The sequence below is a fragment of the Ceratotherium simum genome, chromosome 4, assembly GCF_057802395.1.
Source record: "Ceratotherium simum simum isolate JZ-2026a chromosome 4, ASM5780239v1, whole genome shotgun sequence".
NCBI classification, from domain to species: domain Eukaryota; kingdom Metazoa; phylum Chordata; class Mammalia; order Perissodactyla; family Rhinocerotidae; genus Ceratotherium; species Ceratotherium simum.
Window position 1 is genome coordinate 30,287,288 of NC_141903.1, and position 27,747 is coordinate 30,315,034.

Sequence of the window (27,747 nt, forward strand, 5' to 3'; positions counted from 1 at the left end):
ACACTGGACTGTGCACCGGGAATACTATGGTGAAAAAATCAGCTATTATCCCTGCCCTGGTGAATTTTATAGTCAAAATTAACAATAAACACCCAAACAAATATATAATGATGAATTCTGATAGATCTTACAAAGAAGCAAAAGAATAGGGTAAAGAGCCATGTAGAGTGACTATAGAACAGGCTGTCAGAAAAGGCCTCTCTCAGGAAGTGCTGTCTAAGCTGGAATTTAAAAAATCAATAGATGTTAGCCAAGGAAAAAACGGAGAGGGAGGATAGTTTAGGCAAAGAGAGAGCAACATCTTTACGGACCCCAAAGTGGGAGAAAGCATGGCGTTTATGAGATCCTGAAAGCAAACAGGTGGGGCCAGGATGTCGTGGATTGGGGTTCAGAGAGATGACTTAATATGAGGTTTGAGAGGTAGGAAAAGGCCAGTTCATAGCATTACCTTAGCGATAAATTACCAAAAGGTTGTATTATCCCAAGGCTTCCTCAAAATGGCTTCTGGTACATTTTACTGTTGATTAATTTCAGTTGAAGAGGCAGGTGCAGATTGTGGCCAGTGCTGTCTATACCTTTAGCATTTAATGGTTTTATTCCTTCTCTTGCCTGATAAAATATTGACATTTAATTTCTTCCCACAGACTTTGCAGAAAATAATCAATGTGTCGCAATCAAGGCTAAGAACCTGCTATGGTGTGTGTTGGAGAAAAAGGAGTTTTGCTACTGTAGCTAATAGTTATTGGCTTTTTCATGCCCTAAGCTTTTCCATACTCTCCAAAGGCAATAACTTAGATTGTTGGAATCAGTACTTGAAATGTCCCCATAAACAGAGTCCTGGGAGACATGGAAATACGATCCTATTGCCACTCCTATGTCATCTGCTATGCTTGGAGGAAGTGCTTCTGAAAATGGCCTTGGTACTTGATTTATCAAGTACTGATTTTATTTCAGAGATATCCCAGGCTATGAGCTTATTGTAATGATCCATTTAAAAAATAATAATAAGCTGTAGGCAAAGATGGCGCATGTGTGAATTTAAGTTTAGGGGAGAGCTGTCATATGCATTACATGGGCCAACAATCAGTTGTCCCCATGAGAATCCTAAATCTCCAAGTGTGGACCATTTATGTCATGTTTGCTATGCACAGAATGAGATCCTAGATACTGATAAAGATGCTGTCTATTAAGGAAATAAATATGATTCTGTCTTCAGGGAACTTATAATCTAGTTAAGGAGACAACACACATACCCCAGTATATTCAAGCAGTCTGTCAGCATTTGTACCATAATCCAGTATAAATGAGTCGTGCCCCATAAGGAGATGCCAACTAGGTTAGTGAAATTTTAAATGGAAACTATCCTTACTTGGTTTCTAAAAGAGACTAATTTTCAACTGGGTCTTGAAAGAGAGGGGAAAGAGGATAATTTCTACGAGAATAAATTCCAGGTGGAGGAATTTATTGGTAGAGTCAAAGATGAGTACAACAGGAACTCTGCCCTTAATGAAATCATTTCAGTAAGGAAAATAGAGTAAGTACACACGTAAGTGAGAATGTCCTAGGCAGCTTGTGAAAAGTACAAAGAGTTGCAGAAGTTGGGAGGAGGAAGGGATTTTTTTCCAATCAGGAGTGCTCATGGAAAGCTTCACGGAGGAGACGGCATTTGGGCTGGCCTTGAAGGATTCATGTGTTCATTTTTTCATTCAGCCACTCAACAGGAATTTTATGTAAACCTCCTAAGTGCTAGCAGTACCTAGGCTAGGTCCCTAGACTAAAATAGTGAACAAGATCCTGCCCTCAAGGAGCACACTGTCTAGGAGAAGATGCCAGCAGACACAAGTAATGGAAAGAATGTCTCAGGTAAATGAGATGAAATGGCATGATGGTTGGTCACAAAGACTGTATTTGCTTATGGAGCCCAAAGAGTCAAACTTTGCTGAAGTGTCAGGTGTTTGACAAGGAGTGCAGAAGATAGGATGGAAAATTTAAGGTTGAGCCCAGGAGATCCACTCTCCATGCTAAGACATAAAGCCTGTAACTATGAGTGAATGATTAAGAAAGAATCAGAAAAAAAAAAAAAAAAAAAGAATGATAGACAAAAGAGAGTGGGGACAAGAAATAATAGAAAGTGGAGGAAAAAGAAGCAGGATGCAAGAGGCAGGTTAAGAACATGGGCTTTGAAACTAGAGTTGAGTTCCAATCCCAGCTCCACTATTAGCCTTTCAAACTTGGGCAAGTTATTTAACTTCTCTGAGCCACCATTTCTCCATCTGAAAAATAGAGGGAGATACTGAAATCATGGATTTTGAGTGACAATGAAATGACAATTTAAAACACCAAGCACAGATCCTGGCCAAAGTGGGTATTCCATAAATGAAGATGATAATATAGATTTAGGAAGAAAGTGTATTTGAAGGGTCTAGTACTATGCCTGGCAGGCAGTCTGCCAACTCAATAAATGGTAGTTTCAAAGAGATGCTGTGCTTTTCTAAACTGTGCAATACTAGTGCTTTTCTGAGACTGAACTATCTGGAGGCCAGGTTAATAGCTAGGTAATTTCAGTGAGTCTTCTGTATGACACTTGCAATCCTCTCCCTGTAGTCACACTGTAATAAAGGAATGTGCAGCTAGGAGAGTTTTCCATTAAGACTGACTTCCTGGCAGGGAGACCTACAAATCACTTGGAAAGTTCCTGGCACCATCGCCTAGGTCTGGCCATTTGCAAAGTGTCTATAAATCTTCCACAGGGCAAGATGAGAGTGTGGGGCTTTTTCTCTCTGACAGACTTGTTTCTTTCTATAAGATATTAGGAATAATGGTGAAAGTTACCCAAGAAGGGCCATAAGGAGGTCAGGCTACCCATGTGGAAATGATCTTGTAGTAGACGTCTCATCATTTTAAAGCGTATACAGGTAAGCAGCCTTCTGCCTGGTAGGCAGATAGGAGGTAATGGACCTTGAGCTTTGTAGCAGAAGGAATAGAGTCCTTTCTGCTCTCAGTTTCAAAAGAAAAAGGAAGGAGGGGAGAGGGGAAGGAGGGAAGGATGGAAACAGGAGAAAGAGAGAGAAAGGGAAAGGAAAGAGGACAGAGAGGAAGAAGAGGAGGGAAGGGAAGAAGAAACCAAAAACCAAGTTGTTTTTCATTCATGGTGATCACATGGATCTCTGAAATGTTGATTTTTGAGAGAAACTCTTACAATACTAAATGTTTTGAGAATCCTGTTAAACCTTATATGAAAATAGGGTTTCAATAGCATTTTCCTTCTATCCATCTTTTGGCTGTGGCTAGGAATTGAACCTATACAGATTTTATTTTAGCTGTTAGTGATGGACCAGTCCTAGTTACTCATTTTTTTATTCATTTATTTATTCATTCAGCAATTCCACCCTCTTTCTTCTTCACCATTAATTTTTCCCTGGCTGTTGAAACTTTCTCATCAGCATATAGATATGCTGTTGTTTCTGTGATATTATAAATACACTCTCTTGAACCAACTTCCCTTATCATCTGCCACTTCATATCTTTGCTACTCTTGGCAGCAAAACGCCATGAAAGAGTTGTCTGTAGTCACTGTCCTAATTCTTGTCCTCTCCTTTACTCTGAAACCCAGTCCAGTTGTTTCAACCCCACTGTTCCACAGAAACCGTACTTGTCAAAGTCAAAAGTGACCTCCATGATTCGAATCCAAAGGTCAACTGAAGTCTCGTACCTTGACTATCAGCAGTGTTTGACATGATTGATCACTCTCTCATCTTCACTTCACTTGGCATCCAGGATGCTAAGCTTTCTTGATTTTCCTCCTATCTCACTGGCTATTCCTCCTTTGTTTTCCTGGTTCTTCTTCTTCTCCGAACCTTTTAGATTTTGGAGCGCCCCAAGGTTCAGCTCTTAGTCCTCATCTCTTCCTTTAAAACCCTCACTCCCTGAGACCTCATCCAGTCTCCTGCCTTTAAATACCATCTGAAATGCTAATAATTCCCAAATTTGTATCACAAACTCAAACCCCTCTCCTGAACTCCAAACTCTCATTTCCGATTATCTACTCAACATCTTTGCTTATAAAGCTCTCATACTTCACATGCCTAACCTGAATGTCTAGTCTTCCCCAAAAAAGCCTGCTTCGCCCACAAACTTCCAATCTCAGTGACGGCAGCTCCATCATGCCAGTTACTGAAGGCAAAAACCTTCGAATCATCCTTGTTTCCTCTCTTTCATGTCTCATACGCAATCTATCAGCAAATCCTGGCAGGTCAACTCTCAATATGTATCCAGAATCTGACCATTTCTCTCCACCTCCACTGCCAACGACTTGATCTGAGCCATCATCATCTCTCACCTCTCAATATACCCCGATTCTACCTCAGCCCTCTATGGTCTGTTCTCAACAATACAGCCAGATTGATGCTTAGAAAATGTCCTATATCTCTCCTCTATTCAATACCCCCCAACAACATTCCATTTCATTTTTTCTCACCTTTCAAAATTGTGATAAAATTGTACATAACACGAAATTTACCATTTTGGCCCTTTTTAAGTGTACGAATCAGTGGAATTAAGTACATTCACATCGTTGTGCCCATTTCACTTTTAGTAAAAGCCGAAGTGCTTGCTACAGTCTACAAGACTCTGCATTATCTGAACCTCCCATTTCTCTTACTTCATTTTTCCCTTGTTTGTACTCTTCCAGTTATTCTGGTCTTCTGACATGGGCATGTTTCTCTCTCAGGGTCTTCCCACCATATGTTCCCTCTGTCTAGAGTGCTCTCTACATAGTGATCTCCTTCACCTCTTTCAGGTCTGCTCAGGGAGTCCTATCACAACCAACCTATTTAAAATCTAAGCCTCCTTCCTACCTCCACACTCAATTTCCCTTACTCAGCTATGTTTATTTCCCTTTGTACATAACATATGATGGCATTTATTATGTTCATTGAACTTATATTCTACAAGTAGAATATAAGTTCCATAAGGACAGATATTTTATCTGTTTTATTAATTGATATATATCCAATACCTGGAATAGTGCTTGACACATAGTAGGTATGCTCAACGAATGTTTGTTGAGTGAATAAATGGAACTATGAGTAAATCTGTCAGCATTTGGTCTTTCCTAATTTTTCTACATTTTATGTTATTCATTGGTATCTAAACTGCTACATGAACATGAAATCAAACATAATGAATTTTCTAAATATTCAATTTTCAGTGGATAAAAAAAAGCAGTAAGGATGTACTATATAGTGCCTTTGCCTGATCAATATTTATTAAAGGTTGGGTCATGCTGATGATGAAAATCAGCAGTTTATTTAGTCTATCTTTTATTGTTTACCTACTACGTGTAAAGTATTGTATTTAGTGCTTTCAAATATGCACATTATCCAAAAGAGAGTAATATTTTATAATATTCTTCAAAATGACACAACTCCTAGCCAGAAAGAGAGAAAGGAGGGAGAGAGGAAGAAAGACAGAGACAGAGAAATACTAAGTGATTCATAGAATTGTAAATGGTACATGTGGTTCTAATACTTTCCCTTTTTTTCCTAAGACAGTTGAAAAACCATCGTAGCATATTATCTTGTGAACTGTTAGCAGCATCTTTATTTTGTTTGAAATAGAAACCACATGTTTCAGTAGGAAACATCCAAATCCGTTCCCACTGTATTCTTCATACATTTCTTTAGGTTCTTCTAGGGTTTAGCAAAGGGACATATTGCATTTAGTGTTCCATTTGTCCTTTAGAGAAATACAAGAGATTTCAAGAATGCAGGGCCATGGGTGAGATATGAGTTGCCGTAAGTTCCAGTAGTGGCTTCCGTTGCCCCCTAGGTCAAAATTGGGATTCTTATTCTATGGGTCAAAGACTTCTTCTATTATAGAGTCTTTGAACAACCTCTTCTCCAAAGTTTTTCTATATCCCAATCCACCATTACTTCCCAGTCCTCTAGACTGAAAGCTCTTGATGGCAAAGACCAGTTGGCTTTTGTTTATTAGCATATCCCTGGCACCCAGCCCAGTGACTGCACATAATAGATGTTCATTGAATAAATCTCTTGCATCTCAAACCCATTTGTTCAAAATACTCTTTGGATTATCTTATTGCCACTTCCATGCCCTCTCCCAAAGACCACTCTAAGTCCAGTACCCTCCCTTCACCAACCGATCTGCTCTTTTCTCTTCCTGTGATTCGTAGAATCGTTAATCTCTCACCAATGCCACAAAAAGGCTTTTTATGATAAAATCTGTTCTTTACTGATCAATCTGTCTGGTTCTAAAGTCATAAAATACTATTCCAAATAAGAACTTCCCCTTACCTTACACCCCTTAAAAAATGTTTCTTACGTTCATCCAGCATAAATATTTTGTTTATTGATATTTTGTTTAGGGTTATCCATTCTCTGTGTTGGTTCACTTTGGTATTGGCTCTCTTTGGCTCTCATTCAGTGATAGATTAAAGAAAAAATTTAAGAAGTATCTGTTCTATATTAAGACACTCAGCTAGGCACTGAGAGTTTAATGATGAACAAGTTCCTTATGGAATTTCCAATTTAGAGACTGAGAAAGACATTTAAAATGATTGTCACCATTGTGATGAGTGCTAGTCGTGATAACTGTGATGAAGGAGAAGTGTGGGGATCAATGAGGCTGCACAATAAAGGGAACTGTCTTAGTCTGGGGAGAAGTCACACAAGGCTTCCTTAAAGAAGTGGTATTAGAGCCAACCCACAAACATGGGGAATTTTAGCTCCCACAAGGCAGGCACCATGTCTTACTGACTTCAGAGTATCCGACACAGCAAAATGTTTGACCAAAGATGTGCCAAACAGACTCCATGTTAAATGTGTTTAGGTGGCACACCGCTTGCCAAAGAGCTCCTATTCTCCAGCAGATGTGATGAGCGTTCTCATTTTGGACCTGGAGTCTCACTGACTTTGGGGCCAGTGATAGATGTCCCATGTTGTGTAGATAATAGATCTGCATGATTGACAGAGTGTGCATCACCTGCGCAGTTAATTACTCCTCTGCTTTCTGAAAGAGTGGATGACAGATAGTGGACACCTTGACAGCAGATTCCACTGTAATCTACATAGGCTTGTAGGCAAGTCTGGACTGCTACCAATTTCCCAGTGGATTTTTCTGTACTTAGAGGACTTATGATTTTTAAAACTGCTTTGCCCTTTAGGCAAGTTTTGTTCCAACTACAGGAAAATTCTCTCTTCTCAGCTTCTATGTTGCAGGAACTTGTTTTGAGTGAAAGGCAGTCTACGTCGACCTACATGTCCCGGGTTGTCTCAAAGCTGGTTAGTGCTGGGGATTTGGTCAGTGTGGGGAAGCTGTGTGCATTTTAATGGGAACAGCATGGTATTCATTACTTACCTGCTTCCTACCATCTGGAATTTTCACAGCTCAGCAAACATGGCGGGCTTCCTGCACATTAGCAGGGAGAACTTGGCTCCTAAGGAGGGCATGGCTAGGTTCCTTTGAAGCCATAATTTTATGATGGACACCATGATAAATTGAGGAGGGGCATTCTATCCCAGTAAGCTGCTTTCATATTTGGATGGTCGAAAAGTATTGCACCATTTCCATATGGGGGAGGGGTAAAAATAGACCACGTCAATACTGGGAACTAAGCAAGTATGAAAGAAAACTGGTTGTGTGGTAAAGTAAAATGAAAGTGTGTGTGTGAGAGTTTGTGCATGGAGGTTCCGTTTTTTTCCAATTCAACATGCATTAATAACCTGGCCCTGTGCAAAGTGCTATGAGGAAAACAAATGTGGAAAGACATGTTTATTAGTATGCGTTTAGATGCAAATAACAGAAAATCTATCTAGCAGTGGCTTAAACCATAGGGTATCACTTATCTAACAAGTCCAGAAATAGACTGTCCCTAAGGTAGGTTTTGCAGTTCAATGATGTCATCAAGGACATTTTCCCATGCTTCCATCTGTCATACTCAGCCTCTTGGTTTTTTAAATTTCTTAGGCTTGTCACCTCATGGTCACATGATAGCTGCCACAGCTCCACGTATCATGGCTGCATATAACCACATACAAAGGCAGGAAGCAAGGAATAGTCAGTGCAGCCACAAGGCCTCCCCTCACTTACTTCCTTTTATTCAGGGAAGAAAAATCTTTGCCAGAGTCTCTGCCTCTGGCCCCCAGGAGACTTACATAGTTCCTGTATGCCCCATTGGCCAGATCTGGGTCACTTGGCCACTGCTAACCACAGGGGAGGCTGGGAAGCAAGTATCTGGTTTTTTAGCCTCTACCGTGGGAGGCAGTCAAGGAAGAAAGGCACTGGGTAGAGTGTCTGCCACATCACCTGCCCTTAATGAGCTTGGTCTGCAGGGACAGACAAGCATTTAAACAGTGCCCATTTTCCAGCACTGTGCTTGTGGTTAAATAGGAAGCAGCAGTTGTGATAAGATCTTGGGAATTGGGGCTGTTGGGCCCTTCTGCCTACGTTCTTTCCTATGAGAGGAATACCAGCACCAGGTTGAAATTAAAACCAGTATACACAGAATTAATTATATTCAAATGAAAGGAAAAGGATTCGGTATCTACATACTAAACACTGGCTGGATGACGAAGGAATCAAGTCTGGATCAGGCAGAAAGTGTGTATTATACACAGTAGGTCAGGAGAGCAAGCATGTGGCATGTGTGCTGCCTCTTTCCATGCCCCTGCGCATGCCAGACATGACTAATTGATCACAATGCTCTCCCACCAAGCCCAGCTATGCTCAGAATCCTTCTCAATAGGCAGCTTCTGCCAATAGATCAAAATTGGTAAGCAAGGTTAGATCCATTTGTTATCACTACTCAGAACTTTATATTTACTACTTCTATCACTAGGACTAAGCTAAAGGAATGTGAGAAATAGATCAGGTTAAGAAGTTAATACTACTCAACCAAGGACTTAAACATAGTCCCATTGAAAGACAAAAGGACCTTTGGATCAAAGGGCAGAAGACTTCGTGCATAAATCTAGTTTGTGATGCAGGTTAACAAAGGTATATTGATGAACTGAGCTTCCCACCACTCTAAAGACAGAGTTCTAAATAGAGTAGTGTCCCCTCCTTATCTGTGATTTCTCTTTCTGCAGTTTCAGTCACCCACAGTCAACTGCAGTCCAAGAATATTAAATGAAAAATTCCAGAAATAAACAATTCATAAGTTTTAAATTGCCACCAATCTGAGTAGCCTGATGAAATCTCACACTGTCCTGCTCTGTCCAGCCCAGAACGTGAATCATCCCTTTGTCCAGTGTATCCACGCTGTATACGCTACCCGTCCATTAGTTACTTAGTAGTCAACTCGGTTATCAGATCAATTGTGGGGGTATCGCAGCGCTTATGTTCTAGTCACCCTTATTTTACTTAATAATGGCCCCAAAGCGCAAGAGTAGTGATGCTGACAATTCAGATATGCCAAAGAGAAGCTGTAAGCTGCTTCCTTTAAGTGAAAAGATGAGAGTTCTCGACTTAATAAGGAAAGAAAAAAAAACTGCATGCTGAGGTTGCTAAGATCTATGGTAACTTTTATTACAGCATATTGTTATAATTGTTCTATTTTACTATTAGTTATTGTCATTACTCTCTTACTGTGCCTAATTTATAAATTAAACTTTATCATAGGTATGTATGTATAGGAAAAAATATAATATATATAGGGTTGGGTACTATCTGTGGTTGCAGGCATCACCTGGGGGTCCTGGAACGTATCCCCCATGGACAAGGGGGGACTACTGTTGTGGTAATACCTAAACAGTAAGATTAAAAAATAAAATCTTTGAGTAGTGAGAAAATGATCATTGGCTCCAAAGTTGAGCCATAGAGTTGGTTTCTATAGAAACCAGTAGTATTAAGCCTCTATTTGCACAGCATTTTTAACATTTGGAAGTTCTTATGTAGCTGTCGGCTCATTTTATTCTCATAATTTTATTCCTTTTTTGAAAAATTGTTCACTACAAGAAGGCAACGTGAAGGAACTTTTTGGGGGTGGTGAAACTGTTCTCTATCATGATGGTGGTAGCAGATACACATCTATATGTATTTATCCAAACCCATACTATGTACCATAAAAAAGTGAATTTTCCTATATGGAAATTAAAAAATAAATTTTAAAAAAATCTAAAAAGTCACTGAGATAAATGCTAAAATCTTTTATTCAGTTCGAGAACCAATTAAAATTGTTTACAAGTTAAAAATTGTTCAAGTATTTATGGTCATAGTAAAAAAAAATTAGAAAATACTGAAAAATTAGAAAAAGACTATAAGAAAAATTAAATCATCCACATCCTACACCGAAACATATTATTTTGGATTCTCCCTGATGGTCTTTTTCCTATGAATATTTGTGTGTATGTATTTATAGGAGTTAACTATTATCTTTGAGGGAAATTTCATTTTATATTTTAAACATCATCTTGGTATTAATGGATGTCTTAGTAAGTGTATATTGGTTTACCAGTTAAAAAAAGATACATTTTAAAATGAAAATACTTTAACAAAATTGCAGTCATTTGACACATACTGTTTTATTGCCTGCTTCTTTTAAAAATTTTACAATATATTAACATCTTGTTTAGGCCACTTTGACATGATCCCAGTAAAAGTATTTGGCCATATCTTGTTTGGCCATAACCAGATTTCGTTTTTTCCCCTATTTTGGTGGAAAATGGACTCTAATGCACTATTTCAGTTATCAAAACTTACCAGAGAAAACCTTATCCAAACTAATGGATGCTGATTTTGGATTGTGAACCAGAACTCAAGGAGGAGTCCACAGTTTTATGTAGATGGAAGGAGTAATTTTAATTCCCACCGGGAAGCCTAGGAATCTCCTGTTTGTTTAATGATCCACAAAGTCATCGCCAGTCTAGCTAGAAGGCCCTATGCGGCGATGACAAAGGACACACATGCTACCTCCCCCCACTGCAGGACTCAGCCAATTCATCACAGCACTTCAGCCTGGAAGTGACCTCCGAAATCCTTCTCAACACACACTTTCTGGCAACTACCACCATTTCACCATTGTTATCACTATGAAACCTATTTCCTATGAATTGCTGATATCCTTGTCCTAACTGAAGAAACAGAAAACTCCTCCTAGAACCAACGTGATCATCAGGAAGAAAGACAAGTATTGGAGCAGAACTAGTCAGCTGCTCTAAGTAGAGTAAATGACTTTATAGTATTGTCTATGAAGTATTTCTTAGGTGAAAGATAAAACAGTTAATGGGCTCTGAAGGCTAAATTGCATTACCCTCTCATTTCAGTCCCTAAGATTGATGCTGAGAGTCCAGTGCTAGTGACCTGGTCAGTAAGATCTTGCCCCATCAGAAGATTTGGATTTAGATCTTCTCTAAGTCTAAACTGAGCCATCATTTTATCAAAACAATTACCCTGCTGTTTCAATTGTACATGGCCTGATAATTATTCTCAGCCCAGTGCTCTGGCATTGCGTAGATTCCAGCCTCACATGGTGCTGCGGGAGACAAGGGCATGAACTAGGGGATCTCTCCATTTCTTCAGCCCCATAATCACGTGAATATAATTGCCAAGTCAAGTTCTATTATTCAGGTAAATGGAAACTTTATGTATGAAATTACTAGTCTGGAACCTTTGTAGGATGCTGATATTGGTTTTAAAAAAGAAAAACTCAGTCTTAGCAGTGCCTATTGAACTAGAAATGGGGTTACCAGGCCACCATCTTGTGGAAATTAAATAGGCAGAAATAGATGTGGAGCAGGGCAAACGTCATACCTCCCAGGGTTTCCTTAAAAAGTCATATTAACTACATTTGACCTCTATAACTGTTTTTGGCTTCTTTTTTTTGTTTTTAGTCAAAAACGTGCACTTTATCCACATCTCTAAAGAACAGAGGGAAAATGCTCAAGTTTATAGCTTTTTGCATAACAGCGTGATTCGGCTGGGCACTTAATAAAATGAATTGTCATATATACACTTGTCATTTAAAGTCGGCGATCATCTTGAACTTGATGAAATGATTTCTGTTGACCATGATTTCAGACGAAGTTATTAACTCTAAGTTTGCTGGTTTAGTGTTATCGCCATATCCTATTTCTATACTCAACAAAAGTTATTTTGTCTTAAGCAGCATATGTTTTCCAGTTTAAATTGCTCTACCAAGAGCATGTTGCAAGCACAAGAGTATTTGTATCAGAAGTTTCAGTATTTTGCAATTGGAATGTGGGGTGATTCATCAGTTTTGCATCAATGATTAAACAGTCATAGAGGAAGATATGCAGAGACAGATGGGGCAGTAAAGTATTCTGGATACACCTACTGGCTTAGCAATGATAAATGAGTCAGGAAACGTGAAAGTTCAAAACAGGTATTAATGCGAGCTGCAATGGCATGTGCTCTGAAGGGGGATAGACAGTAGCTAGAATAAACAACCTAATACACAGACCAGCTGGTTGGCAGGATTAACATAAAGGTAACGACTTGGCAAGAGGACTAAGGAATTTCAGAATCCTGCTATGCCCATCACTCTTTCTCTTACAAGGTTCTTGAGGGAAGCATAGCACAAATAATGCTAAGCCTTGGAAAACAAAGGGGACATTTTTATTAGATGGGACCATGCTTGATATCTCATAATGCAGAGTTCTGATAATATTAGCTTGGATCATGTAGCTTAGAAGTGAGCTTGAATCCTACCTTGTCTTTACCTGTGTGGATCTTAAGGGGAGAGTGAAGACATTTTCACAAAGAATCTGGGCAAGAAGACAATGTGTATGTCATCCCTGGGAGAGTGAGTTTTGTTTTCCTTGTAGTGACATTTTCTTGGAAACTGAACCCAAGGCTAACCTTGGAAAAAAAATACTTAACTCTTTTTTCTGATACTCAACTTCACCAAAAGGGAAGGCCCATCTTTTAGTTCTCAATGCACAGGTCCTGGAGCCCACCTAGAACTCCAGGATCTGCGTTAACATCACTGCTGAGAGGAAGGATGTCAACTGCACTTAAGCGGAATCTCAGCCCTAAAGACATGAGCATGGCACTGTTATCCCCCAGGCCTAGTCTCCCCACCACCCTCTCATTGCTCCCACTAATCTTTGTCTCTGGAAGGTGTTTGTGTCTCAAACAGTTTGAGAGCTTTGACTCATTCCTTAATACCTGACAGAAGCCTGAAAGTGAAAAGAAACAGGCACATCTGCTTTAGGTTCTACTCAAGTCAGGAAACTTCATGAATAACCCCATTCTAAGCACTCGTTGAAAAGCCAGAAGCAATAACTGATGTTAGAAGTGTATCCTAGCCCTCGAGTGCTTTCAACCAGGGTCTTCTGAGGCAACTGCAAACATTACACAGCCTTCTTCTCTCCCCTTGTACATGAGAGTGCTTTGCTAAGACGCACAAACTATAACACAGGAAAGTGGTCAAATAATTCACTTGAGGTGGCTGGCTTCCCAGCTTTGCTGGGCTTTGCTACTCCTCAATGGGCACTTGTTGCAGAAATGGGCCTTCGAAATTTACATCAGGAACTGAGTAACCATGCAGCTTATTTTGTATTTCCTAAAGATAGTATTCATCTGGAGGGGTCTTCTTGAGTGAATGGATGAGATTTCGGTTGAAATCATCAATAAGGAATGGGGTGGCCTTTCCTGAAGGAAGAGTCTATAGACCAGAAGGCTAAACTGGTGACCCACAAACCATATTCAGCCTACAGACAAGATTATTTTTTAAATGTCCTGGCACTGAAAAAAATAATTAGATGCCAATATATAAAACTTAAGAGATTTTGCATAAAAATCTGGATTTCCAGCTTCTTTTAAAAAAAATCAGAATATCTGGCAACATATGCAATATTTCATGGCCATGGTTGGCTTAAGCTTAGCGGCCACTTATCCCTTAAGAGGAGACACAAGCTATCTATTTCACCTCATGGCCCTATAGGGTTTTAATTTGCTGTCCCTGGGGTTAGTCATCTAAGAGACCAAAACAAGAAATTGTGAATTAGCCTTTTACATGTGCCTGGCTTGACAGCGACTATGGCTTATGCCTTATTCTTTTTCCTTCTGCACAAAGAATGACCATTAGAAGCATTTTCACGTATGGAAAAGGACAGTATGTAAAGTGGAGAATTTGCCACTACTTACCTGAATAAATCAGGCATACAAAGAAAACCCTGAAATAGTGATATTAAAGTAAGATTTGAGGTTTGAATTATTCAGGGGTAATTGCCTTAGTTTTCCACCTCACTGTTTCCCCTTTGCTTTCCTCACATGGACATAATCTTTAGAAAGTTCCTCTGTCAAAGGCCATAGTCATAATTCCCTCGCCTCTTTTTTTTTTTTAACTCATTTGCACTCTGGGTAGCAATTGTTGGAGCCCTGCGGGGGAATAATTGCAGAGGAATTAACCTCTGACATTTTTCTAAAAATAGCCCTAATAAATCCAATCATAGGTAATTTACCTGTCCTTGTTCCTCCAGGGGTAACCAGCGTTGAAGAAAGACTTGGCAGGCTGGCATTCCTTCAGCAATTATCTGTGATCTGAGTTCCTGGCACCTGTGTATTTTCTCCCTTTAGAAATACAGATTACAAATTGCCCTCTCCCCTCTGACCTCTTGACCCCATTTTCTCAGCACCTTTCTCCGGGGTTGGGATAAGGCCGTGCTCTTCCAGAAGGGTGTGTTGGCCTCACCAGAAAAGAGGCAGCATGGGCCAAGCTGGAGCATTTGTGGGGTCCTTCCTTGAATTTCCAACTCACGGAGTTTTGTCCATGATTTCTCTGTGCTTCGTCCCTTCATTTTTGGTGTCTGAGCTTCAAGCATCCCCGCCCTGCTTCATCACAGTCCTCAATCTTCCCTTCAATAGCCACCACTGAAACCTGTTTGGAGAAGTTTCTTAGTGTAGAGGAAAGGGGAATGTTAAAGGCCTTGAGTGGGTAAAGGGTCTGTAGTTGGTAGAAATTATCAAAGAAGATTGCCATTTCCCCGAGCCATAAAGAAATTCATTTTCTCTTGCCCAAAATGAAAGGGTCTGAATGTGCTTTTTCCTTTTGTTCTCTCCAGATGTTCCAAGAGCCCACAATGCGGTGTGGGCATCTAGGAAATTTACCTCCCAAGTGCCACTTGTAGTGGCACTTAAAATACAGAACATAAAATCCTTGCAAATTCCACTGCAGAGACAAAGCCCTAAGCCCTTAAATGCACAGAAAAGTGTGTCTATTATCTATCGTTTCAAAGTAAGTGTGCGGTTACTTAAATTGCCTTTGTCTTCTTCTTTTCAGCTGACATTATCTCTACGGTAGAATTCAACCACACGGGAGAATTACTAGCGACAGGGGACAAGGGGGGTCGGGTTGTAATATTTCAACGAGAGCAGGAGGTAAGTGGCAGTGAATGCAAAATGCCCATTTTCTTCTCTTTTTAAAGGAGGCCTCCTACTGTTCCTTAATCCTCATGTGTCGCCCTTAACCTTGCTGCTTTGCTAGCCAACTAAAAACTGCCAAAAAGTCATTAACATCAACGGTTCCACATTCAGGCTCATAAAAGCACCTGAAAATAGAGCCTTTTCTGGGTATGGCCTTATCTTTCCAAACCTGGGTATTGCACATTCAAAACGACCTCATTTCTCATCTGACCTGCAAAATTCCATGGGTGCTGGTGGAGCGTAACTCTTCCTTTTTGAGTGGGATTTATCTTCGAGCTTTTGAAATTGTCTCCCTGATTTCAAGTGCTCTTACAGAATAGGAGGAAAAAAAATAGCTCTTTGCCAACAGATGTGAAAAGGATGACTTGGGTCAGTAGAAAAGAAAATGATAGGTCACCCTACCAAAGGGAGAGAAATCCCACAAAATGACATCTGAGCAATGCATATGGCACACACTTTACTATAGGTGACCTGAAGGTCCCTGGAGCTGAATGCTGTATGCATTCTGAGCAGGACTTCTAACTTCTGGTGAATCTCAAAAAGGCCATTTCTTCCTGAGACTTGGGTTCCACTAGGAATTGTTTCCCTTTTTCATATAAATTGTGTTTTTTGGTGTCTGCTTCTGTTTTGTCAGAATGGAATTATGGCCCAATTTGATTTCCTTGGCCTCCCCTGGCATGATCCTGGAGCTTCCAGCAGGCCAGTCTGTGTTCTAGTAACTCTCCCATCTGCTGCTTCCTGCCTCTGAGATTCACCCGGCACAGTGTAGCAGGAGGCCCAGGGCAGGAGGGAGGTTTCACAAGAGACTTCCCTAGCAATTGAAAGCCTGCTTTGTGCCTCAAAGCCATTTGTGTTACACCTCCCCTCAAAAAAGGAAAGCCTCATTTAGAGGTGATATATTTGGTAATTGCACATTATTTGCAATTAATTTCTATAAGGGCATCATAATCCCTTGAGGTTCTGTATAAATTCAAGTGTTCAGCGTTAAATCAGGCACCCAGCCTATTCCATTGGCCCTGGAAACACGAAAATGTGGTTGGCAAGTAGGAACTAATAGCTCTTCGTGACCTGGAATTTTTCCTGCTTTTCCAGAGATGCCTGGTGCTAATTGGTCTGGCACATACTACACATACTTGACAGTCTGATTTGGATGGTAGCAAATCAACACTGATAAATTTACTGTTAAGGTGGACTGGCTCTTTCAGCAGTAAGCAGGATAGTAGCAAGTATGTCAGCATTTAAAGCCCTTTTAAAACTGATTTTCAAACCTTCTTCTTCAATTTTTTAAAAAATCCAATTAGGTTCATGGCGATGATAAAGAGGAACCAGAGGAGCTGTTTAGCATAAATTACCCAAGGCAGCATGTTGCTGGCAATATTCCGCTCCACGTTTTCCATTAGCTATTTATAGGTTTCACCTATTTTAATTTACTGAAATATTTGGGAAGCCTGATTCACTAGAATGATGGGGGACACGTTTTCCAAAGGAGGTGGTTTTGTTCAATAAAAAATAAATGTCGAGGATAATAGCAGGCAGTTAAGTGTTTAGCTTCGTGGCAAGGTTTGGGGTTGAAATGAAAACTAAGTTTGAGAAACAAAGCCATGGGACGACATCTAGGTCAGGCCTGGTTCGCAGTTCTGTGGGTGGATTCTCAAGAGGTACACTTCTCCAGACTTTGTGCCTAGGAGCCTCGATGCCCTACAAATATATTTAACCCCTGGGCGTCCACACCGTCACCCATCGGGAAGTTGAGATTTCGATTTGGGTGTTCAATATCCACCCAGAAACATAAATTTTTTAATGGACCCTTTTATTAAGAGTCAAGCTTTTATGACAAATGTTTAATAAGCCCTAGATTTGAATTTTTGAGCACAGTTTTCCAAAGCCTGAATCTCGAAGCTCTTGGTAATCAGGTCCTAAAACGCCTGAAATAAAACTGCCCTTCCCTCTTTTCTCTGCTTCTCTTTCTCTCTTTCATACCTTCTTTTCCCTCCTCTCTACCTTTCTTCTTTCTCTTGCCTTTTTCTGCAGACCCTCTGCCTTATGTTTCATTCCCTCATCATTTATTTAGTTCCTGCTGTTTGCGCTTTGCATAATCAGAGCTAAGGGAAAGCGAGAGGTAAAGTCTCATCTTCTCCCAATGACACAGATGTCAGCTCTGTTCCTGTCTGTTTTGTTACTCCTCCTGTTGGAAGAAAAGGGGGAGGGAGAGATCTGATACCCAAATCTGCTACTTACAAGCTGTGCAACCTTAGAGAAGTCATTTTAATATCTCTGAGCCTCTGTTGTCCATTTCCCCACCAGCCTATCTCTCAGATTTCTGTGAGGATCTGATGAGATTTTAAAAGACCAATGAAAAGTGTAGATGCTACAGCTTTGTACTCTTTGTAAGGGATTGGTATATGTATATGTGGACATCAGTGTGGGATAGTTCACTCCAAAGGGTGTCCGAGATGTCCATTAGGAGGCAGAAAGAAACTATTAGAACTTCTATCTATATTAATTTTTAAAATTTATACTGATTTTAAAATCATGTCCTATTTTAAATTCTATCTCTGTGTATATCTTATGATGTACACCATATATTAGTGCAGAAGTTCAAGTATATAATTTATAAATAACTATATGTGTATTAGAGGTGCTAATATTTACCAACTGGGGTATATGATCAGAGGCTTTGGAGGCCACTGAGCGAAGGTAGACCTTGTGGCTGTCATGATCCTTCCCTCATCCTACTCTGACACGGCCTTCCCATCCCACCCCTAATGACTCTGCTCAAAAAAAGAAGGAATTGGTGAATTTGCACTTGGCTTACATGATTTAATCTTTTGTATATTTTTTCTCCTTCCTACAGAGTAAAAATCAGGTTCATCGTAGGGGTGAATACAATGTTTACAGCACATTCCAGAGCCATGAACCCGAGTTCGATTACCTGAAGAGTTTAGAAATAGAAGAAAAAATCAATAAAATAAGATGGCTCCCTCAGCAGAATGCAGCCTACTTCCTTCTGTCTACTAATGGTACGTGGAAGGGACTTTTTCTGTTTGGTGTTTTCAGAAATGTAGTAAGCCAAACCATATGTTTTAGTCTCTCTTAGACTAAATTTTCCTTTTTACCTTGCAGGCTATTGAAAAAATTAGAAACAATATTTGCAAGATGCCTAACAGAGTGCCTGGCACCAAGTAGGCCCTCAGTAAATAGTAGTTATTGTTTTTAAAAATAACAAATTTATGACCGAATTATATGAGACCCATTATTTGCAGTTTTTGACTAATACCAATTATTTCCAGGTGTTTATGGAATGTGACTTCCTGTCTTCAGATTCACTGAACGTTATTCTGGGAACACATTCCAAGAAACTCAACGTGCCGTCCCTGTGGGTTTGGCATATGAAGAGAAGTGATAAATTCCTGAATGTATTTTGGGGTTTGTAAAGCAGATGTCTGTGTCTCTCTGACACAATCAAACGTTCAGCTAGGAGCCCAGGTCAAGAAGAGAGGGGGACCCTGTCAAAGAACTGATCAGAAATGGTTTCTTTCTCTTTCTCCCTCCTTACTCTTCTTATACCATTTGTTGGTTTAGGGGGAGTTGATATAAATAGGTCAGAGAGGGAGGATGTTGGGGGTTGAATAGAGAGCCAAATTCCATATTAATTCAATAAGCCTTTATACAGTGGAATTATCTACTCTAAAGGTTCTTAATACCCTTGCTGAAAGAAGCCGTCTATGCTCAAAACAATTCAGAATAAAATCATATACTAAAGAGTGCTAATTGAATAGCACAACAATTAAGAGGATTAGTGTATAAAAATTCAAACCCTCTCTCAAGCAAATAAGCTGAATAAAGGATGATTCATTTCATCCTCTGTGTGAGTCCATGAAGAGTATACATTTAAACATAAATCAAGAAGTAAGGGGGGCCGGCCCCGTGGCTTGGCGGTTGAGTGCACGCGCTCCGCTGCTGGAGGCCCAGGTTCGGATCCCGGGTGCGCACCGACGCACCACCTCTGCAGCCATGCTGAGGCCACGTCCCACATACAGCAGCTAGAAGGATGTGCAACTATGACATACAACTATCTACTGGGGCTTTGGGGAAAAAATAAATAAAAAATAAAATTATTTAAAAAAAAAAAGAAGTAAGGGATTTGCTTTTGCCTATCCCAGCATTTGAAAAGAAAGGATAATGCCCATAAGTCAAGTGACAAAAACGTGGACTATGTATATGATACAATCAAACATATATTAATGTTTTAAAGACTGGAAGGAAACACACTAAAAGGTGGATCATGATTAATTTTTGATTGTGCATTATGGGTGACTTGTAAATGTGTTCCTTTTAGCGTTTTTATTTTCTAAGATTTTAAAATGAGTTTTATTTTAATCTTATAAAAAAGGGGGAAAAGTTTTTAATGCATATGAATTGAAAATCCCTCACATATAAGGCCAGTGTACAAATCTAAAAAATGACAATTCTGAAAAAAGCCAGTTTAAGGTTATTCAAGCGTGGCTTATCACAACATGACCAGATCTCCACTCATCTGTTTTTCCAGATTCCAAGTAATTTAATTCTTCCCCATAACTGTATTTATTGTTCTGTTTACTTTTTCCAACTCTGATTTCTTGAAAGGCAGACCACATGAATTTATTTCAGTTTCTTTTAGTTTTGCTGTTTAAGTTTCACTCAAAGGCTCTGCAGATTCAACACTGCTTAGAAGAAAAGAGACTTCTGATGACTTTGACTTAATGACTTCAGGCAGAGAAAAAGTATCTGATTATCTTCTATAGCTAGCTTACTTTCTATTATGAAATTTAGCCTATTGATTATTACAATAAAATTCAAAGACTTCTTAACTACTTTGTGGGGGAGATGGGAAAGAAATCAGTGAAATGCAATGAAGATTAATTATATAGCATAATGTTCTGTTAATTGAGTTTTTAAATAGTTTTTTGATTAACAAGGATATTATCTTCCCATTTGGGATGCTATTTCATATGCCAAAAGCATCTCAAAATGATTCTGATGAGAAAAATTCCCATGTTCTTATGTGATTTTCTTTTTTATACTAATATTGAGGTTGAGAATTCCCCTTAAGCCAAATAGGTTAACATGCAAACATTAATGGAAGACAATTGGAATTACTGTACAAAAGAGAAAATGAAGATAGATGATAAGATTGTGTTTAAAAGCTGCCACAAGTAATGATAAACTACTCAGAGGAAGAAAGAAAAAGTCATTACTCATAGTAACAGCCACATGTTCCTCAGACGTTTTTATCCACAAAGCTTCAAGAGACTGAGTCGAGAAAAATTGTGTGATAATAAAGTCAAGAATGACTCCAGGCAACCCAACCATGGGGAATTGGATTGAATTCACCATCAATTATCTTTTTTTAAAAAATTGTGCTTATCTCATTATAGTTGGGTACAATTTTTACATTCTGCTAAAATATATTTCTAATAATAATTTTTAATGAAAAATAAAACCAACATTCAATTGTAAATCTGGACTTTGAAATTATTTGCCATACGAAAGCACATTGCTTTACCTAGATTTCTACTTCTGTCTTATCTCTATAATGAGAGGGGAAGGTAGACTTAATCTGTTTTTCATGCTATGAAAGTAGTACATGTTCATTGTAAAAAATTTAGAAAATCCAGAAAAGCAAAATGAAGATAATAAAAGTGTTCCCATCCAGAGAGAACCACTGTTAATGTCTTTTAAAGAAAAAAGCAAAGAGGCATGGATAAATCTGTTTGTTTCTTAACAAAAATGATATATTCTGTAAACTATTTTGCAACCAGATTTTTTATTTAATAATATAGCACTTAATAAGAGGAATATCTTCCGCATTGTTAAATATTCTTCTAAAGTACCATAACATTTTCAATAACTGCATAGCATTCCCTTATATGATTCTTTTATCATTTACTAATAAATCTCCCATTATTAGACCTTTAATTATCAACAAATTCTCACTATTGTAAATTGTATATTTATAGGAAAAGATATTGGTATAGATGGATATGATTAGGAAAAAAGCATATTGTAAACTATGTATAATGTTATGTCTATCAAAAACAGTTATATAATTGCACACAAATATAATGAAAGGATATACACAAAATTTTCATAATAGTTATCTCTCTCTAGTGGAATTGAGGGAGATTTTAATTCTTTTACTTTTATGTTCGTTTTTATTTCCTACAATTGTATGTACCACTTGTGTAATAAAGAGAAGGAACTAAAATGAGAAAGTACAAAATCTATATATGCACTATTATTATAGGTTTGTACCCCTGTCAAAAAAAATGCATAGAAAAAATACTACAAGGATCTATGCAGAATATTAACAATAATTGTCCCTGACTGGAGGGATTATAGGTGATTTTTATTTTTTAGGTTTTTCCTATGATTTCTCTATTTCTCTGTACAGCAATTTATCATTTGTAATAAGAAAATTATAAGAGGAGAATTATCTTCAAAAAGGATGGGATACATTCCAAAACCAAGAAAAAGAAAATATTTGGTGTTAAAATTCACTGATTTGGGTTCTTCTAAGCCACAGTAGCTAATCCACTCTGATCTCTGTTCAGTAGCTAATCAAGTGACTGTATAAATATGGCCCATGTTTCATTTTCTCACCCTAAAAGGCAGTTCATTATGGAGCACGATGTCCAGAGAGCATAGGACCAGACGAGTGTTAGCATATAGATAGAAAGTTCTAAATTCAACCCAGCATCTGGGAAAGGTTTCCTCGCCTTCTGTCCCAGTACAAGCCAGGGAGAGTGTACAAATCTCACACTTAGCAGCCTTGCCAGGTGTGCCAGTGGACACAACCAGCCCAAGTGATCCCCAGATATTAGGAAACAGGGACACATCTGTTAAAATAGCCAAATTGTTGCTAGAAGCCCACTGCACAACGAGGTGCATTTCAGACCTCTGAGGACAAGGCATATGGTGAGGAGAGAAGAAGGAGTGACACAAGGGGGCAAAAGAGAACGGAAATCCTAATAAGACAGGGTAGAGGGGTGGCTTTTCTCCTAGCAGTATTATAGAGAGGAAATGGGATGTGCTGACATCATCATGGGATGAAGCTAACGCTGTCAAAGCAACATGTTATTATTGCAGAATAGTTGCCCAATCTGCTAATTCTAATAACAGCTGCCATTTGTGAATCATTATTAGAAGCCCAACACTGTGTTAAACATTCTACATGCAGTGTTACATTTAATCCTCATAAGAGCCCCATGAGGAAGACACTATTTTCCCCAATTTACAAATAAAGAAACTGAGGCATAGAGAAATTAAGTATCTTTATTTGTAAGGTTGAAATATTTGGGACATACTTATACAAAAAATTATTCATTTTTTATCTGAAATTCCGATTTAACTGGATGTTCTGTACTGTTTTTCCTGCTAAATCTGGTGCTGCCATTCGTTCGTCACTCAAGAAATACTAGTTATGCGCTTACCGTGTGGGACTCCCAGTCCTTGGTCACATGGCTGGCTGGGGTTGGAGTGAGGATGGGGCCGAAGGTTGTCTGGCTCCAAAGTCTACCTTGTGCAGAGGTAGAGGGAGATATAAAGAAGGCAACCGAGCCTCTGCCTTCCAGAAGAGAAGTTAACAAGAGTACAAATAATGTGGAATCTGAGAAGGAAGGCCTACAGAGGCTTGCAGCCCACAGACATGATCTGTTTGGCCCGAACGTGTTTCCTTAAAAAATAGAATTGAAGCATGGTGGGGCATGCGCTCCCCAGGCCCCCAGCCCCTATCACTCCTTCCCTTGGCCTGCCTGACCCCTGTGGGCACTGGAGTTCTCACCCCTTTTTTAATGCTACAGAGAATGACAGATGTCAGCCAGCGGTATAAAGAGCTGGGACGGTACCAAGGTTAGAAAGGAAGTTTCCCGGGACTCCCAGGAGCCTGCAAGGGGAAAGGGGCATTTTGATGAATCTCCTCACCATTTTATTTCCCTGCGTATTGCTAGCAATTTGCACTGTGTGGATGCGATTCCTTCATTCATGCAACTAGTATTCATTGAACATCCACTGTGTCCCAGGCACTGTTGTAGGTGCTGAAGGCATAGTGATGAACAAGACAGAGTCCCTGCCCTCAATGACTGTACATTCTAGTGAGGGAGACATAATAAGTCATCAAGTAGTGAAAAAAAAGGAGGAGGAGGGGCATCGAGAATGGTGAGGACAACATTTTTATGTAGGTTGGTTAGGAAAGGCCTCTCTGAGGTTGGGACGTAAACAGAGAGAGCAAAGTGAAGGAACAAATCTTGTGAAAAAGAGGGTAAAGGGCTTTCCTGGCAGAAGGCACAGCAAGCGCAAAAGCCCTGGGGCAGGAGTGGGGTTAACGTGTACAAGGAGCTGTAAGGAAGGCGTGTGGCAGGAGCACAGGGAGTGGCAGGGAGTGGGGTGGCCGGAGAAAGTAGGGGTGCAGGTCATGGTAAGGACAGTGTTTAGTGAGGCAGGACACTGAAATGGGGATAATAATAGTACCTACCTCTCAGGGTTATTGTGAATATTAAATAAATTCTCCATGCGAAGTGCTAACATAGTTACACAGTTAATTCTACATTTGTGGCAGTTAATTCTACATTTGTGGCAGTTAATTCTATATTTGTGGCTGCTCTTATTATTCAATGTTCAATAAGTATTTTTATTAAATGAACAAATTAATGTCTAAGCTATAGATTTAAGGACCCATCGTCAGGGAAACCATTTGTCTGTGCACAATATATGTTTTTGTTTTGGAACATGGGCTCTGCCTTCAAATGACATGTGATTTACGCACTGAAGCCCTTGACGTGAGCCAGCTTCTGTAGCAGTTCCTTCCATCATTATCTCCACCTCCCCCTGCTTCCGCCCCTCAAAAAAGACTCCTTTACCAGCTTGCTTTCACTGTAATTTTGATTTCCTCTGGTTGCCCTCCACAGATAAAACTGTGAAGCTGTGGAAAGTCAGCGAGCGCGATAAGAGGCCAGAAGGCTACAATCTGAAAGATGAGGAAGGCCGGCTCCGGGATCCTGCCACCATCACGACGTTGCGGGTGAGCCCAGTGGCTGCTTTGGCACCGTCTTTCACCTCCTTAGCCACCAGGGTCAGAGGAAGGGTTGGAGTTTGGCCACGTGCTGGCTGCTGCTGTAGGCTGCAACTAGAATGTGTGAGTGAGGGAGATCAAACAGAGACTCAACCTACCTGAGTCTCCGGTGGCAGTGGAGGAGCAGGACAGGTGCCAAGCTCTGATGACTACACATCCACGCACTTCCTTTTCTCCCGGAGCACTTGCCCATGTGGCCACTGCCGTCCGTTACTATATTCTTAGCCTCTGATCACATTATCTAAAATGTCTTGAGCATCTTCTGTACTCAAGGTACAGGAGATGGGACTACCCACGTGGAAAGTTGGAGTCGTGTGATTCAGAACACGAACTTCTGAATCCAACAGGGCTGGGTTCAAATTCTGCCACTTAAGCAGAATCTTACACTCACTTAACTTTTCAGAACTTTCGTCAGGCAAGTTACTTTTAGTTTCTCTATCTGCAAAACAGTGAACATAATACCTACTGCCCGTAGATTTATGAGGATAAAATGCAATTAGGGTGGGAAGACCTTACGTCATGGCTGGTACTCAATAAATGATCCCTACTATTAGTCTGAGTAGCTTCCTTCCTGCCCTCTAGAAATGCACAATCTGGTAAGGAAAGAGGAATTGTGGGACAAATATACAAATAATTCTGACCCTAAATAGAGTAAGACAAATGCAATGAGAATCAGAGAGTTGCAGTTTGATCAAAGGAGGGAGAAATTATATTTGGTTCTGGGAGACCAGGAAAGATCTCATAGGGAAGCGGTGTTACAAATGGATTTCTAGGGGCCAGCCTGGTGGCATAGTGGTTAAGTTCGCATGCTCTGCTTTGGCGGCCCAGGGTTCATGGGTTCAGATCCCGGGCACCGACCTACACACCACATATCAAGCCATACTGTGGCGGCGTCCAACATACAAAATAGAGGAAGATTGGCACAGAAGTTAGCTCAGTGACAATCTTCCTCAAGCAAAAAGAGGAAGATTGGCAACAGATGTTAGCTCAGGGACAATATTCCTCAACAACAACAAAAAAAATGGATTTCTAAAAGTGGCCTTTTAAGGGAAGTCTCTCTAGATATAGGTTAAAGTGGTTCAGGACTGAGTGATGAGTTTGGTTGTGGATGTGTTCAAGGTGAGTGGTTGGGACCCACATGTTGGGACCAGCCCTAGTCCAAAGGGACTTCAAAACTGTGTAGAGGAGCCAGCCAGATGGCATAGCAGTTAAGTGTGCACGCTCTGCTTCAGCAGCCCAGGGTTCGCAGGTTCGGAACCCCGGGCATGGACCGACACACCGCTTGTCAAGCCATGCTGTGGAGGCATCCCATATAAACTAGAGGAAGATGGGCACGGATGTTAGCCCAGAGCCAATCTTCCTCAGCAAAAAGAGGAGAATTGGCAACAATGTTAGCTCAGGGCTAATCTCCCTTACACACACACACAAAAAAAAACTATGTAGAATATGTGCTTTCGGACACTAGCTGCTCTACAGAAGACCGAATACTGAGAAGGGAGACACAAGTACATGTGGGGAAAAGAGGTTGTCTCCCTAGGTTTAGAAGCGGATATGGTAGTTGAATGATCATTGTGTGCCTGATTAGCTCGCTTGTTTGTATGTTCATTCATTCATTCATTTGTTCATCTGTTTATTCAGCGGATGCTTTTTGAGCAGGAACTCTTTGCTGACCACAGTGCTAGACTGTCGCATGTTTACCTGGTGCTAATGGGTACCTGGTCTTCTGATGAGCTCCTTCTGAGCCAATGAGCATTGGCCACTCTCTTTCCTCTCGTTGGCCTATGCCTTCAACCTGGAGAACTGCCACGCAAGGCCCCCTTATCAGACTGGGTCAATGCTCAGAGGTTTTAGAGACCAGAGGATAGAGCAATGAAGAGTATGAACGTTGAGTCAGTCTGTCCTGAGTTAGAATCCTGGCTCCATTGCTTTCCAGCTGGTGACCTTGAACATATTCCTTAAACTCTCTGTGGCTCCAATAGCGGATCTGTAAAACAGGGATGATGATAGTCACTGCCTCCTTGGATTTTTGTGAGGATTCGATATGATATTGTGTGTGATAAACAGCTTAGCCTTCGTCGTGTCTCACTCACAGAAAGCACTCAATAATGTTAGTTGCCTGCTGTTGTTTTAGTATTACTCTCATCGTCATCATCATCATCATCATTTTCATGACTATTATTACCCCCTACTGATAGTAGGCCTATGTGTATGAGAAAATTCGTATTTTTTCTTTTCATATACTTTTTGTACTATTGTATTCACTCTACACGCTATTCATTGATATCTATTAAGTGGCGAGCACTGTGCTGGTGATACAAAAAGGAGTAAGACAGTCTTTTGCCCCTCAGGACTTTGCAATCGTGAGGGGAATACAGATGGATCAGGTGCTACTGAGGATTTTATAACATGAACTTCTGCCCAGATGTTACCTTGCCCTTGTTTGCTGTGTGGATGGAATTTCTCAGCTGCCATCTGTAGTCCCCACTATGAATTCCTGTTGTCCATGGCATCCTATGGGGTTTCATATTCTGTGTTTAGCCCCTTGGAGAAGGCCATCCCATGAAGAAGAGGAAAGAAGGCCTATATGTAAGTTTCCACTAGAGCAGAGATTGTCCACCAGGTAAGAGAGTGATGTTATGAAGTGGACTTGTACATGGAAGGAGGCCCTGAGGTGTGGCTAGAAAGTTAGAAAATCCCATTTCTGGTTCTTGCTTTCTTATTAACCATCTGTGTGACCCTGGGCCAATGATCACATTTCTTCTCTCCAAGCTTAGTTTCTAAGCTGCCGAGCACAGGAAAGTGGTTCTGCAACTGTGGGTGCTAGTTACACATGCAGATTCCCGGGACCCAGCCCAGTGATTCTCTGCAGCAAGTTGGGTGGTCCAGAGGAATCTGCATTTTTAACATGAGCCGCTGGTTGTTGAGACAAGGGGGTCTGTGGCCACTGGACTCCATCATCTCTAAGTGCTCCTCAGAGTTATCATTTTTATGAGCCTCTATTCCTTTTCAATCATTTCAACAGTTATTTTACCACCTTGGAGACACATTTGCTGCAATATTATAAATACTCATATCTGATTTCACCTCGTCTACTTTCCTAGGCTTTCAACTATCCTACATTTCAGTGTAAACATCCACGCTCCAACATTCTTTCGATGCAAACACTGAAAATGCCAGCCTCCTTTCCCTTTTGATCCTGGCAGTAGAAGAAGAAAAAACCAGGCAACCCTGAA

At 40.2% G+C, this 27,747-nt stretch overlaps 1 protein-coding gene across 2 annotated transcripts in view; it reads left to right on the forward strand.

The window, feature by feature from the left end:
* The window catches only part of PPP2R2B (protein phosphatase 2 regulatory subunit Bbeta), a 260,773-nt gene that overhangs the window by 142,473 nt on the left and 90,553 nt on the right, over positions 1–27,747 (forward strand). For both annotated transcript variants that reach the window (XM_087429601.1, XM_004420021.3), the window contains 3 exons: positions 15,263–15,360; positions 18,260–18,425; positions 24,351–24,463. In XM_087429601.1, the coding sequence (XP_087285727.1) occupies positions 15,263–15,360; positions 18,260–18,425; positions 24,351–24,463 (377 nt within the window). The remainder of the gene's footprint in view (positions 1–15,262; positions 15,361–18,259; positions 18,426–24,350; positions 24,464–27,747) is intronic.